Source organism: Pseudozyma hubeiensis (assembly GCF_000403515.1).
Source record: "Pseudozyma hubeiensis SY62 DNA, scaffold: PHS45, whole genome shotgun sequence".
NCBI classification, from domain to species: Eukaryota; Fungi; Basidiomycota; class Ustilaginomycetes; order Ustilaginales; family Ustilaginaceae; genus Pseudozyma; species Pseudozyma hubeiensis.
The window spans coordinates 860,456-874,604 of NW_012133827.1; the positions used below are offsets into that span (position 1 = coordinate 860,456).

At 57.8% G+C, this 14,149-nt stretch overlaps 5 protein-coding genes across 5 annotated transcripts; 2 read left to right on the forward strand and 3 right to left on the reverse strand.

Moving 5' to 3' along the window:
* Positions 1 to 4: 4 nt before the first annotated feature.
* Positions 5 to 1,273, reverse strand: PHSY_004741 (hypothetical protein; the record flags this gene model as incomplete). Its single annotated transcript, XM_012335353.1, has 2 exons — positions 5 to 49; positions 731 to 1,273. The coding sequence occupies 2 exons, from the start codon at positions 1,271 to 1,273 to the stop codon at positions 5 to 7; spliced, it is 588 nt and encodes a 195-aa protein (XP_012190743.1).
* Positions 1,274 to 1,413: 140 nt separating this feature from the next.
* Positions 1,414 to 4,602, forward strand: PHSY_004742 (glycosyltransferase; the record flags this gene model as incomplete). Its single annotated transcript, XM_012335354.1, has 1 exon — positions 1,414 to 4,602. One exon carries the CDS (start codon positions 1,414 to 1,416, stop codon positions 4,600 to 4,602), a length of 3,189 nt encoding a protein of 1,062 aa, XP_012190744.1.
* Positions 4,603 to 4,768: 166 nt separating this feature from the next.
* On the reverse strand, positions 4,769 to 6,284 carry PHSY_004743 (hypothetical protein; the record flags this gene model as incomplete). Its single annotated transcript, XM_012335355.1, has 3 exons — positions 4,769 to 5,458; positions 5,547 to 5,913; positions 6,223 to 6,284. 3 exons carry the CDS (start codon positions 6,282 to 6,284, stop codon positions 4,769 to 4,771), a joined length of 1,119 nt encoding a protein of 372 aa, XP_012190745.1.
* A 122-nt stretch (positions 6,285 to 6,406) lies between these two features.
* PHSY_004744 (hypothetical protein) lies at positions 6,407 to 10,018 on the forward strand (the record flags this gene model as incomplete). The annotated part of the gene is made up of 1 exon (XM_012335356.1): positions 6,407 to 10,018. The coding sequence occupies one exon, from the start codon at positions 6,407 to 6,409 to the stop codon at positions 10,016 to 10,018; it is 3,612 nt and encodes a 1,203-aa protein (XP_012190746.1).
* A 142-nt stretch (positions 10,019 to 10,160) lies between these two features.
* Positions 10,161 to 13,577, reverse strand: PHSY_004745 (hypothetical protein; the record flags this gene model as incomplete). The annotated part of the gene is made up of 1 exon (XM_012335357.1): positions 10,161 to 13,577. One exon carries the CDS (start codon positions 13,575 to 13,577, stop codon positions 10,161 to 10,163), a length of 3,417 nt encoding a protein of 1,138 aa, XP_012190747.1.
* Positions 13,578 to 14,149: the final 572 nt, after the last annotated feature.

Consider the following 14,149-nt stretch of genomic DNA (forward strand, 5'->3'; position numbering starts at 1 on the left):
TATGCTAAACTGAAGAGCATCGATAGGTGAAAGAGCGCCGTCGGATCAGCTGCCGAACATGACACAGTGTAAGACGGCCAAGCCCAAGAAGGCGCCGGCAAGCTCTCCTGTAGATCGACCTCTGCATTTGGGTCATCGCAAATCAACGATTGCGTTACACAGAATTAAAATGAAAACAAAGCAAACCGCTGACTTGTTTGTTTCTGTCTGGCCTGACATGCGTCTCCCATTCACAGTTCTTGAGATGCGTTTGAGCTATGTCATTGTCATACGGTACGCCGATAGCGCAAATGTGTCCACGTACTGTGGTGGAACAAGGTGTGAGGTGTCCGAGTCTGATCGACGGATCGAGATGTCGGATCTGATCCGAGTTTGTCAAACTGATCAGGCGACGATCATGTTGGAGGAAGGCCGCAATCCCGAAAAACTTGCGGAAATTCCAAGAGCGCCCTGCAAAAGCGCGGATACTCTCTGGAGGGCCCGCATTTTTGGGGGTATTTTGGTCATCCTTTGCGAATCACAACACACGGTTAAATTATTTATTTTTTGAACAAGGTGGGGGAGAGCGGGCGGACAACCGAGGAGAGAAATACTTTTTTCTTTCTTTTTGTTTTTGTTGTTTTTGCGAGCGGAGGCGGAGAGATCTCCAGTTTGTGGTGGAGCATGTGCAGGGTGCAGGCTGCAGTAGCTGCAGCATTTTGGAAATCGAAACGATCAGCCACCCACAGACCAGACAGGAAGAAGGGCGAAGGAACAGACGACTGCGACCAAGTGGTACAGACAGGTGGGATGGTTGCGTCCAAGTTGCTGGTGGGGCAGCATCCGATCCACTTCTTCGCATCGGATGTGATGCATCTCTCTCATCGCTCCTCACTTTCTCGACTTGTTCTTTCCTCCGTGGCTGCTGCATCGGGTGCAAGCCACTCTTGTTTCGGACCGCGACCGGCGAATTCTCACGTCGATACTCCTTTCTTTCGTCCGTCAACAGAGGCGCACCTGTCACACGCCCACTCGCCACCTGGACAAGTGCACTCTTCCTCAGCCACTCTGCTCCCTTTCCAGCAACTTCAACTTGATCTTGCGAGCCTCGGAACATTGCCTGATAGACTAGTCTTGCCCTGTTGGTCGTCACTTGCTTCGGATCCTTCCTCTCCCTTACTTGCACCGCTTGCAGCATCACCGTCAACGACCACCTGGCTGTTTCACGATCCACATTGTATCGCAGTCGAACTCGAGAGCTCACCTTCTCCGTCACTGCATCAACCCACCGCATCTTCAACTTCGCAATTACCCCGCTCGCAACAGCCCTTCGATCTGCATCGCGCCACAGCAACCTTGAAACCGGTTCATTAGCGGGCGCGCCCACATTGGTAGTGCGCGTGTTGTCTCTCTGCCCTACGAGATCAATCGCTGATGATTTCCTCATCGCAACATAGCAACACTACGAGAAATGCATTCGTCACCCTCTTGACATCCGACCACTACCTGCCAGGTGCTCTTGTTCTGGCAGAGTCGTTGCGTCTCAGCCATGGTATCTCCAACAAGGGCAAGCACAGAGCTGGCGCCCCGCCTTCCTCTGCCGCCGACTTCCAGATGGTCGCCCTCATCACACCGGAAACTCTCTCCGTACAATCCATCAAGGCGATGCGGCGCAGTGGCCTATTCGACTGGATCGTGGGCGTAGAGCCTATCGGTTTTCGTCAGATGCTTGCTTCCTCGTCACCGACGAGCGCTTCCACACTCACCGCAACCGACAATGCCCATCCCAGCTTCCCCGCCATGATCGACTCGGATCTCAACGCAAAGATCGTCGAGATGGAACGCAACCTCAATTTGCTGGGTCGGCCCGATCTCACCAACACTCTTACCAAGCTACATGCGTGGAGGCTAGGCCGCGATTCGGCGCACCTGGTCGCTCACGGCGCCACTGCTAACGGCAGTGCTCCTCAGCGATGGCAAGGGTTCGACAAGGTCGTCTTTCTGGATGCCGACACTCTGGTGCTCCGGCCCATCGATCACCTCTTCCGCCTAGGAACCAACGTCAACTTTGCAGCAGCTCCAGATACGGGCTGGCCGGATGCCTTCAATAGCGGTGTCATGATGGTCGTCCCGTCGAGTCGCACCTTCGAGGCGATCCGATCCTTTGCTCGCACTACGGGCTCCTGGGACGGCGCAGATCAAGGACTGCTCAACGACTTTTACGGTCCGGAAGACGGCTCCGACCAGTTCTCCGCTAACTCGCAAGGTGCTGCTTCGTCTCCCGGTGGCGGCTGGAAGAGGCTCAGCTTCCGCTACAATGTCACGAGTCATGGAGGCTACACCTTTGCACCAGCCTACCAGCGATACGGTCAAACGATCAATATTGTTCACTTTATTGGCCAGCACAAGCCTTGGAATCGACCACGCCCAGCGGGTACACCGGAACCCAATCCGCTCGTTGGCCCACGCGATCTCGACAGCCAGCGGATCACGCCGGACCAGCCCGACTACCTGCTCGCACTCTGGCACACTGCATTCGCCTCCCTCTATCCATCTTCGGGCTCCGCTTCACCGGACAGCGAGATCGAGATCGTTCACACCGAACGCGGCGTCGAAGTCGTCGAGCGTCGCAAGTTCACCGTGCCCACCTTCCAAGCTGTCTGGGATGCTGAAGCGCGCGACGACACCTCAATCACCCAGGCAGCCAGGACATCATCCACGCTTGCATCCACAAGGCCACCCGTCATGGAGGCAGCATATGCGAGTCTTCCCCTGGACGGCAGAACTTCGTTGATCGCGCCAGCGCCAGAGGTTGAGCGGTCCCGATCACCTCAAACGCCGACGCAGCAAAGCATCGATGCCGAGGCGATGGCGAAAAAAGACTCTGCCACGACTTCCGCACCTGTTGCGATTCCCGTGCGCGCACAAGACGACAAGGAAGATGACGACGACGACTCGCCTCAGCACTTTTCGCCGCCAAAATTGTCCTGGAACCCTGCCCAAGAGCCTCCTCCGAGCGGATCGGATGCCTCTCTGTACCAGATGCGGGTCCCCATCGAAGCCTTCTATTCTAATGTATGGGACGCAGGTCAAAGGACACCGCGCACTCTGGCCGAACAGAAGGCAGCCTTCTTCGTGCCCCAGGTCGCTGCGTCTCAACAGGCCGGCGCGCGTGGCCACGGTGGTCCTGGCTACATCCCGGCGCAGCTCCGACGCGATCGTGTTTTTGACAATCTCGGGTCGGCAAAACCGGATCCTAGCAAAGTCAAACCCATCTTCCCGTGGGAAGCCAAACATTCCGCTACCACTGCACCGACACGTGTGTTCCCGGACGAGCCTCGTCGTCCCTCGCCGCCGCCGCCTTCTGCCGACAAGGTGCCCGTACGCGAAAGTACGCGAGACGACTCCGTCCTTGCATCAGCTCTCCCTCAATCCACGGCGCCAGCGCAGCGATCGCGAGGTTTGCCTGCTAACCTCGCGTACGTGAATGCGTGGGACGAGGCTGGCGCCATTGGCAACTTTGCGAATGCTTGGAACAGACGCAATCAACCCCGGTCTTCTCCTGAAAAGCGCAGGTCACGAATGGGAGAAGCAGGCCACAATACTGGCTTCACTTCAAGTCCTTCGAGCCACCCGCGATCAAGAGACGGGCAAAGGAATGAGGGCGGCAAAGCTAGCTCACCTGATCTGCGCGGTGCTACGTCATCAATGCGCCCAGCACCTGCAGAGGCGATGGAACGCAGATCGAGCCTGCAAGAAGGTGACGGGACGCGCGATGGCGAAGCGTCCGACAGCAGGGATGGCGACGACGAGTCTTCCGAGGGCGAGGAATCGTCCGCGAACGAGGAACCGTCGCAAGTCGTTGCTGACCGGGGTGCAACTCCCTCGCCGACCAACGCACGCCAGGCAGGGTGGCCTCGCGAGGGACCGGGCCGGGGCTACATGAGGAAAGCAGAGAACTCGATGCACGCACAGATGAACGCCACGCCTCGAAGTCCCAGACTGGGCTCCCGCGTGCTGTCGTACACCTCGACTGCAACTGAAGGCGAAGGGAGAAGTGGCGGAGGACGATTTTCGTCGTCCAGCAGCGCGTCTGCTTCGACCATCACGACGAGCGACGTTGCAGCAGCTGCGAGGCAGAGAGCCAAGGACAGGATCAGACCGGATGGATGGGTCTCGACTGGCTCAGCTGGTTCGGGGATGAGTTCGCCTCCTCCAGGCTACCACTCCGCCTCCACGCTGCGAGGGATCCCAGGGGCGAATTCGGTCGGCACATCTCGAACCGGGTATGCTCCAAGTCACTACCAGGGCATGACTGGGAGGAGACGCGAGACAAATTCCTCCAACGAATCTCAATCGGGAGAGTCGGGCGCCAACTCCCCCACGGCGCTTCTCAGCCCTTCTCTCGTCTCGGCGAGCGGGAGCATGCCGTTTCTGACGAACAACTCCGCGCGCTCTTTTGGCAACGCCATGGCGGCGAGGACGAGGTTGCCGGCTCCATCCGAGTTGGACGAACCGTTCAGTTCGAGCCCGGTGAATCTGAGGACGGAGCTTTCGAGGCAGGCGAGGACTCATCAGCAGGCCAAGTATGCCAGCGCCAGTCGCGGTCATCGCCCCTCGTGAGCTCACCGGCTTGCACAATCGTTCTCGCTCAAAATAAGAGGATTGCACACATGATGCACGTATCTTTTGAATCCGTGTGTGTGTGTCAGAGGGCAGAGTTGTCGCGAATGTACAAGGGTGAGGTGAATTGCTGGCAGACGAGGTATCGATGGCAAGAGCGGAGAGATCAGTGCTTTTCAGCATCAAAGATGGGCTTGTTGGCTTCGGTCGTTCCCGGTGCGGCGGCTGCAGCGGATGCTGCTGGTGTGGCTGTCACGCCGCTCGCCGGGCCGGCTGCTGCAGGTGCACCCGCTGTGTGACCGCCGCTGAGGTCGTATCCACTGACCGCACCTGCACCCTGAACATCAGGCACATAGCTCTGCTGAGGCACTCCGCTTTCATCCACCATCTCTGCTGCCTCGACGACCTCGTACATGGCACTCGCCGCCTCCGGTGCGGGAACCTTACCCGTCAACAGATCGATCGCAGGAATGGGTTGACCGTAGAAGTCCTTGTTGGTCTCCTTCCTCTCCACGAGCACTGTGCCTTCCAGCGAGATTCCTGCGAAGAGACCTTTGGATCTTGAGTAGGTGAAGAGCGGAGCTGGGTCACGAACAGCAAGGTTGACTGCTGCACCGGTTCCGATGGGTCCGGCTGCAGCGGAGAGACTGCCTCCGACAGTGAGGTTGCCGGCGTAGGCGAACGCTTTGATGGCCTCATCGCTGTTCATGACGATGACGAACTCGGTAAGGTCGGCACCGATTTGAAGACCGAATCCTACCGCGCCGGTTCCGATACAGCTTGGTGCGGACCAGCTGCCATCTGGCAATCTAGCGATCACTACACCACTGCCGATCTTTCCTGACCAAACAAAGCCCTGTGTTTGCGCGAAAGTTGAGAGAAGAAGAGAGGGGAGATCAGTGGGCCGCTCGAATGCTGCAGACATGATATGACGGAAAACTTACAGCCTTGATAACACTGAAGATGGCCAAACCTTTGGCGTGCTGCAGCACAGCTTTGGGGATGGAATTGAGCGCCGAATCAGGGTGGTCTGGGTCGGCGAGGAATGCTTGCAGAATCTTGGCAGCTCGATCGCATTCCTTAGGGAGAGAGAACCCGGCTCGAGCGGTAGCGGCTTGCTCGTTGATGGTGCGGCTTGTCTGCTGGGCAAAGGCGTTTGCTTGCACACCGGCCTTCTGAGCCGCGGTGCGGAATTTCTCCATGAACGACATGGTAGATATGGGTGCGGCGAGGATGGCGAGGCCAGGCTGGATGTCGGTGTGTGGGAAGGAAGATGGTGATGGACGAGAGATGGACGAGAAGGTGTGGATGCTGCAAGTGAAACACGCCAATTTCCTTGATGACGATTTTGAGTGTTGCTGCCTTTCGTGTGGAGAGAAGGCGAAGACAAGCGCCTGCAGCACACAGCCTCGTCTCAGAAGCCAGGACACGCGTGAGTGAACAGCCAGCCAAAATCCAGGCGCGCACGGTCTTGCGTCTCCACTTTGGAGGAGCAGCGACACTTCTGTAGCGAACCCTGAAACTGGAAGCTTGGCGTGACTGGTTGCCCTTCGTCTCTCAAGCACTCTTTTACACACTACAAAGCGGTTGATCCGACCACATCACAGTCGCAGCATTAACGGCATTTGGAGCTCACTCATTTCGCAGAATCCAGCCACGACGATCCGCCTGTCGCCGCTCATCAGAGGCTCGAAAGTGCCGGAAGCCGACATGGTCACTCTGCAGGGTCCGATAGAGTCGTCTTGACCGCTTCAGATCCGGCCTTACTCTTCGAGCGTCCTTCTCAAGCCTCGTTGACATTATCATGTCGGCTTCGGCTCAAGCCAGCAGCGGAGGCTCACCCGCGTCTGCCAACAAGACCAAAGACCTCTTCAACGCAGCCCTCCAAGCACGCAATCCAAACAACGCATACATCGCCCACCTCAAAATCTGGGAAGAGGTCGAAGGTGCACCTGCTCCAGACAATGCAGCTGCAGCGGCCGCCACCAAGAAGGCGAGGTACCTCATCCTAGCCGTACAAAGAGATACAGGCAGAGTCACCATTAACAAGGCCAAACGCAACGCAAACGGCAGCTTCAGCATCGGCAAAGACTGGGACCTCAACACGCTTCGACAGGTGCACGTCATCCAGCCGGACTTATTCAGCATCACTCTGAGCCGTCCGTACCAATGGCAGACGCAGCAGCCGATCGAGCAGCAACTTTTCTTGCAGAGCCTGGTCAAGGTTTACCGCAAGTACACGCAGGATGATGGGCCGAGATTGGTCGGCATCGATGTACCGCTGTCGTCCGGATCGGCTGCGCCGACTGTTGCAGAATCGGCGAATCTGTCGGATCACCCGTCGTCAGGATACCGCACCGACACGTCGCAAGCAGTCTCTAGCAATGGCACTGCGGTAGCGGCAGCAGCACCACCATCCGCCGTTGCACCTCCAGTAATCAACACAACTGCACCGCTCAAGATTCAGCGAGAGTCTGGTGCCTCCCCTACTCGTAGCCTCCCAAGTGACGCAGGTTCCGCAAATGGTCGCGATCGCAGCGGTTCGCAAAGCTCGAGCACACAGCAGAGCCCCACAAAAAGCAAACGCGAAGGTGGACTCCAACCGAGCCCGCTCAGTCGAAACGTACAACTTCCCTCCAGACCCTCTGCAGACTCACAACGATCCGCCATTTCAGATAGCTCCACGGCTGCCCCGCGACAGACGCTCACGGCGTCGAATCTGGCAGTCCCGCGACAAGCACCGCCGCGAAAGAACAGCGCCGATTCGATCTCGATCAGAAGCGGCAGCATTGGAGGGTTTTCCGCCGGTGGTGGCGGTGGAGGTGGGGATGCCAGGGCACGATTGAGCTCTATCGAGCCAATTCGAGGTGGGGCGGCGTACGAGCGCATGCTTCTCGCCGGGACTGGACTGACTGGTGTCACAGAGGTGGATGACGACGAAGCGGGAGATGCCGATCAGGATCCGTACGGAGGAGCCGTGCTGGCGGACAAGGATGCCGGTCCGGATGCGTCCTTCTCTTCGAAGCGCGCTACGTTGGGTCGACCTGCGATCGCACGTCTCGAGACGGACAAGACCAAGCTCAGCGAGAGGTCTCGACCGTCCGCCGACGACGTGGACGACGACGAGGACGAGAACTCCACGCTGGTCGCCGTCGAAGAGATGCTCGAAGGTCTCGAATGGCGAAACGCCAGCGCCAAAGGCTACGGCATCGCCTCCGGAAAAGGCACAGCCGACATGATCGAAGCGCGCCTGCTGGACGAACTCTCGGCACTAGAAGCCGCCAACATCTTTGCCATCATCGAGTCCGACGACCGCGTCGCTCTGGTCGTCAAGCACATGGAAGAGGCGCTCGCCGACCTCGACATGATGGACAGCATGATCGCCGGCTTCAAGGTGCAACTCAACGCTCGCGCCGACGACATTTCCCACATCGAGTCGCAGAACCGTGGATTGCAGGTGCAGACTTCGAACCAGCGTACGTTGATGGCCGAGATCGAGACGCTGATCAACACGATCAATGTCGACGAGGGTGCGATCCACAGCTTGAGCGCGGGTAGGTTGGAGAGCTCGGAGGGGGTCTCGCAGCTGGAAGTGGCGGCTGCGTCGCTGTACAAGTCGATGCTGCAGGCGAGGAGGGATGGGGATGGCGGGGGTGCAGATATGGCTGCTGCTGCGGAGAGGTTGGCCGATCACGAGGCTATCTCGGCACGATTCTGCAAGCGCGTTCTCGACTACCTGAACGTTACATTCAGCGCCGAGACGCAGAGACTGCTTTCGGACCCGTCGCGGCAGAAAGCGCTGCAACCACCTCACCCTTCGCTACCGGATCACGCTTCGATGGAGGAGGTCCTCGGTCAATACTGCGGCCTTCTGCTCTACATGAAGGAGGTCTCCTCCGCTACGTTTTCCCGCGTCTCTGCTGCGTACTTTGCCTCGGCCAGCGAGTGTTATCGCACCGAGATGCAGCAGCTCTTTGCGGCCTATCGCAAGCAACTTCGCAAGGCTACGGACGAAGATGTTTCGGAATCGAGTTTCGTCGCGCCGACATCCACCGGTGTAGCCACGGCGGCGATGCGCAGTGGCACCATCCGACGAGCTCAACGCGACAAATCCATCAAAGGTGCACGCGATCGAGGCGATGTCGCTGGTCAAGACGGTCTGCAACGCATCCTGTCCTCCATCTTCCCCGTGTTGCTGCGCGAGCAGAATTTCATCTCGGATTTTCTGCACATCAACGACAACAACATCACCTTTGCCGACTACATGGATCTCGAACCGTACTTCCGTCGCCGGGCGGCGGGTATGTTTGCCACCACATCCGCCACCGGACCGTTGCGCGAGATGAAGGGAGCCATGGACCTGATCTTTGGCTTTGTCGCACCGGAGCTCCAGTCGTTCACGGATGACGCGTTGGCAAAAGACAAGATGTGCATCGTCGGCTTGCTGGCTACGTTGGATCGAGGCATCATCGAGTCGGAAGAGGTCAACTGCGAACTGCTGCAAAAGGTGCTGGCGAAATTGCATCTCAGGTTGGCGTCGCAGTTGGAGCGATTCGTGCAGGAACAGATCAAGGGCATCGAGGCGACGAAACTGACGGTCAAGAAACGCAAAGGTGTGGTGCACTTTATGCGCGTCTTCCCAGTGTTTGTCGATCGAGTGGAGCAGCAGTTGGTGAACGCGGAAACGTTGAACATCCGCCACGCTGTCGATGGGTACTACGTGCAGATATGCGGGACCATGTTCGAAGCGCTCCAGACGATCTCCCGCGTCGAATCGGCGGTGGACGACGACAAGGGACAGCTGAATCACCTGGTGATCCTCATCGAAAACATGTGGTACTTCATCTCGGAGATCAACAAGCTTTCCTCCCGCTCCACCATCCCCTCAGCCTCTCTAGCCGGGCTGGTCAAACGAGCGCAGTCGATCTACGACGACTCCCTGACGAGCTACACCGGATTCGTGCTGCGTCGAAGTCTCGCCAAGATGATGGACTTCGCAGATGGCATCGATGCGTTGCTGAAGAACACACCTGCGACCGAGGTGAGCTTGCACTCGGCGTACAGCAAGGGTGCGTTCAAGAAGATGTGCAAGGATCACACGGCCAAGGACACACGGAAAGCGGTCGAGGCGTTGAGCAAACGGGTTGGCAAACACTTTGATGACGACGAGATCGCAGCTACGGGAAGCACGAGTGGTGGAGGTGCGGGTGGGGAAGGGACAGCGGGGGTGGCGGAGCAGGAAGTTGAGGTGCTGGGCAGGGTGTGGGGGAGCTGCGAGCAGGGATATCTGCGGGAGTTCCAGCGGGTTGCGAGGATCGGAAAGGAGTGCTATCCGGACGTCTCGGGTGCGACTTTGGAACTGGGGGCGAACGAGCTACGCAGGTTGTTTGCGAGTTTGGCCCCCAAACGACGTTGAAGGTCGACACACGCACGGTGTTGGGTTCTCACGCGGATCTTGGACAATCCATTGCATTGCACGAAATCTTCGAGGTCACTCGACGCTCCCGGTTAGAAGTGGTGTCGCGTGATATGGATAGATCAAGCAGCGTGATGCTGCGTTACGCGTGTCGACGAGCCCTGCCCGCCGCAGCATACCTGTGCAACACCCAACTGAGATATGCCAGATCCTTTGTACGCCCATACCTGACCAACCGATGGTGAAGAAGTTGCACGTCGAGGAACGTCAGACTTGGCGGTTCTGAAAGCCGGACTTCGGATCCTCGCTCTGCTTCAACAGCTTCAACACTGGATGGTGTTGATCCTTCTGCCTGCAAGCCATTCTTTCGTCCATTCGCACCCGTTGACGCTCCGGCGCCGGTGAGCGCGATCAAGCTCTGCAACGACTTCCAAGCCACCGGCAGAGGCGAGAGATCCAACTTGACCTCCGCGCTCTTCTCCCTCAACAGCGCCATCTGTCGCAGCCTCGTCTTTCGGAGCGATTTCTTCTTGCCGCTCGTCATACCCCCGGCTACATCTGAGGGAAGAGCCGGCGGGTAGAGCGAGACGAACTCTCGCAGGACGAGCATGGCTTTGTCCAGACCGTCGGCGTGTTTGGCGTGGTAGTGGATGTAGGCTGACCAGCATTTCGTCAGCTGGGCTGCATCGATGGGTTCCGCGTATCGGGTGTGCTGGGAGACGGTTGTGAGTGCCGTTGACTCCGCCCGGGACGCTTGCGAGCTGAGGAAGTTTCGGAACCGAGTCCATACGTCATCCACCAACTTCACCTGCTGCGAATCAGCATCGCTCAAGCTCTCCAATACGATCCTGTACGAGTGCTCGTTCGCCTCCAACCCCAACTTGTCGAACAACGCATGCTCAAACGTTCCTTCCGCTGAGCTTGAACCGTCTGCTCTGCCCACGAGAGCAGAGTGAAGGACCGACGCTCGTTGGTTCGGGGGTAGGTGAGCCGCCAGAACAGTGAAGTAGGAATTGACAAGTCGGACGCCGAAAGCGACGGAGCCGAGTGGACCTTCGGTTGAGGAGGAGGCAGGTTGATCGGCGAGGATGCGTGCGAAGAGGGATCGTGTTTCAGAGACCAGATCTGAAGAAGTTTGAGGGACGAGGGAGGAGAAGATGTGGGCTGCTTCTTCGGGTGTTGTGCTATCGTCTTCCATTTCTGCTGTGGGCGAGAGGCTGGTTTCCTCGGCTCGTGAGACGAGTTCGGCGGTGTTCGCCCCATTTTCGGAGTCGGCATTGTCCGGAGTCGATCCCTTGGTTTGACCCTGCATCCCCATTTGATCCCTCTTAATCGGCGGCGTGTACGCGGCATACGTATGGAAAACATGACACATGGTCTCCTCGTTCGGCCTCTTACTCAACAGTTCCACCCTCTCCTCCCTCCCCAGCCCTTCCCTCACCTCTGCATCGAACAACGGCAGCGTCGTCCGGATCATCTCCGCCAACACCCACCTCGCCCTCGCCAAATCCCGATTCCGCGCACACCCCTGAAGCAGCGCGTTGAAGGTATACCGATCTGGAGCGAACCTCAACATGCCGTTTTTGCGCAAGTCGACATTCGAACGTTCCGTTTCCAACTCCACCATCTCTCGAAGCAACCGGAAGGCCTCGAGGTAGAAATCTTTGCGTCGGGCACAGGCCAGGATCAGCGCGTTGTAGACTTCGGCGTTGGGTCGGACCGAGTATCGAGTGGTCATCTCGCGGAACAGATCGAGCGCTCGTTCTGCATCGCTGGTTCTTGAGGTTGCGTCAACGGACGAGGTGGAGGAAGGGGATCTCGAGTTGAGATCGAGACCGGTATACGTGGACGAAGGATCGTCGACATCTTGCGGTTGCGGGACACCACGTGCACACGCACGGATCATGAGCGTGTAGAGCGGCGCATCTGGGATGGGATGTGCGTGCAATCGCATGTGGTAGAACACATTCCATGCGAGTGCTTGCAATTCTGGTCGCTCTTGTTTCGCACCCGTCTGCGGTAAAACGATGGGATCGAGCAGGCGATCGATCACCAAAGTGTAGGTTGCCATTGACGCTGGTGTACCATTCGACTCGAGCGAGTTGAGCAGTTGAATCGCCGGCATGAACTGGCAAGTGTTGACGTATGCTTTTGCCAAGCTGTGGTACGTGTGATCGTCCGGAACGAGCCCTACCTCTGACATCTTGGAAAGCCATTCCTGGCACATGTCGACTTGACCTTTGCTGGCAAACACGTCCATCACATGGTTGTACAGCGACAGCGGCGCTGGATGATATCCGGCTGCATGCATCAGCGACATGGTGCGCGAGAGAGTGGCTGTGTCATCTGCGCGCGCAGACGCGACCGCCAGCGCTGTCCACTCTTCTATGGTCGCTACACCCAAGGGCAGACTGGCTGCAGTCGAGGATGACGATGGCACTGCGGGCGAGGCAGAGCGAACGAGCTTGTCGATCGAGCTCAACATGAACTCGCGCGATTCAGCAGAGCCAAGATCTTTGATCATCGCTTCGGCACGTGTCGCGAGATCGCCACCAGTCTCGACGTCGTAGTTCTTCTGGCTCTGAATCGCCGTCTGGTCGTCTTGCGCGTCCGATAAAGTAGGTGCCCTGCCATCCAGTCGGACCGGGACAAAGGTTTGCGGTAAAGTCGCATCATTGTCTTCTGCGACATCGGAGGGGCTTGCTTGCATCGGTCGCGGAGCTGTGGACTGCAGTTCGTAATCGTGCTCTTGAAGGATTCTAGCGATGCGATCGGCGAGGTTGGACTTGATCCCTTGCAGGGATTCTTCATCACGATTGGTACTCGCGTTCGAATCCGTATCTGGAGTGGAATGCACCAATGCAAGTCTGGCAAATAGCTGTTGCAGACGGATCTCCTGTCGCTCTGCATATGGGAGCGCTGCTAGATCCGGCTCTTCCTCATCTACCGCGGCACTCCTCTCGGCTGCTGCTTCCATTGTCACTTCCTGCATCCTCGGCAGACTCGAGCTTGACGGCGGCAGCAGCATCTTTCCCCTCTCTCTCGCGTCAATCATCCTCTGCTTCAGGTCCATTCCGGCTCTCCTTCTCCTCTCCTCAGCTCTCGACTCCAGTATGATCCCTCCTCTGCCTAGCAGCTCCACACCCCTTCTACCCCTCCCATCATCCACCAACCCCTTTTCTCTCCTCCCGCCTTCCAACCTCGCTAGCCTCATCTCTTCCTCTGTCGGAGGTGGCGGAAGCATCAAAGCCTGATACAGCTCTTCCAGTGTATGGTCATCCAGTTCTGGCAGATCTTGCGTCGCTTCGTCCGCTTTCGCCTTCTTCTCGAGCTTCTCTAGTTGGGTCCCCAAACCTCTTAGTTCCTGTTTAAGCAGTCGCTCCTGCTGTGATCGGGTGAGTCGTTCGCCGCGAGGTCCTGTTCGAGCCATGTACTCGCGGATATTGGTCTCGACCTCTTCGTCCATTGGATCACGAGGTCGTCGAGAAGGTCGCTCGCGTTGGTTGGAGGTAAGACCATCTTTTTCGCGCCGACGTACGAGTCGTTCTTCTTGTCGCATGGAATGTAGGCGCGCTTTCTCTCGCCCTGCTTGCTTCCGATGCGCGCTGACGGAGGCGGACGAGGTTGATGAGAGGTTGCGCGCATGATGGAATGATGGGCGTCGTACGGATGATGCGACCGTTGTCCTTGCAATATGGTAGCTGGTAGAAGCAATCGGAGCGCTCGTTGCGGGTCGTATTGAAGTGAGAACAGCTCCCCTGAGCAGAGCTAACAGCCCTGCTGCAGCATGTTGACTCGATATGCGGTCGACCATGCTCACCCACGATCCACCTGTTGAGTGCTGAGTGGAACCGGACAGATGGTATGTGATGGAGGAACTCAAAGAAAAGACTGAGCCAAAGAAGAACGAGCGGAGCTGAACCCTGAATTTTCGAGCGTTTCTTCTCAATCCCGACAAATTTTCGCCGTCAAGCCGGAAGTCGGACCAACCGAAAACCTCCACTCACAGACGCATCCTTCGAGCTTCGTAGTACGATCCTCTCAACCTCTTCCGATTCGTATAGTCTCACTTGAGCATGGTCTTCAACGCTGTCGGGTGGAAAGAGCCTCTCACAGACCCGGCGGACACGC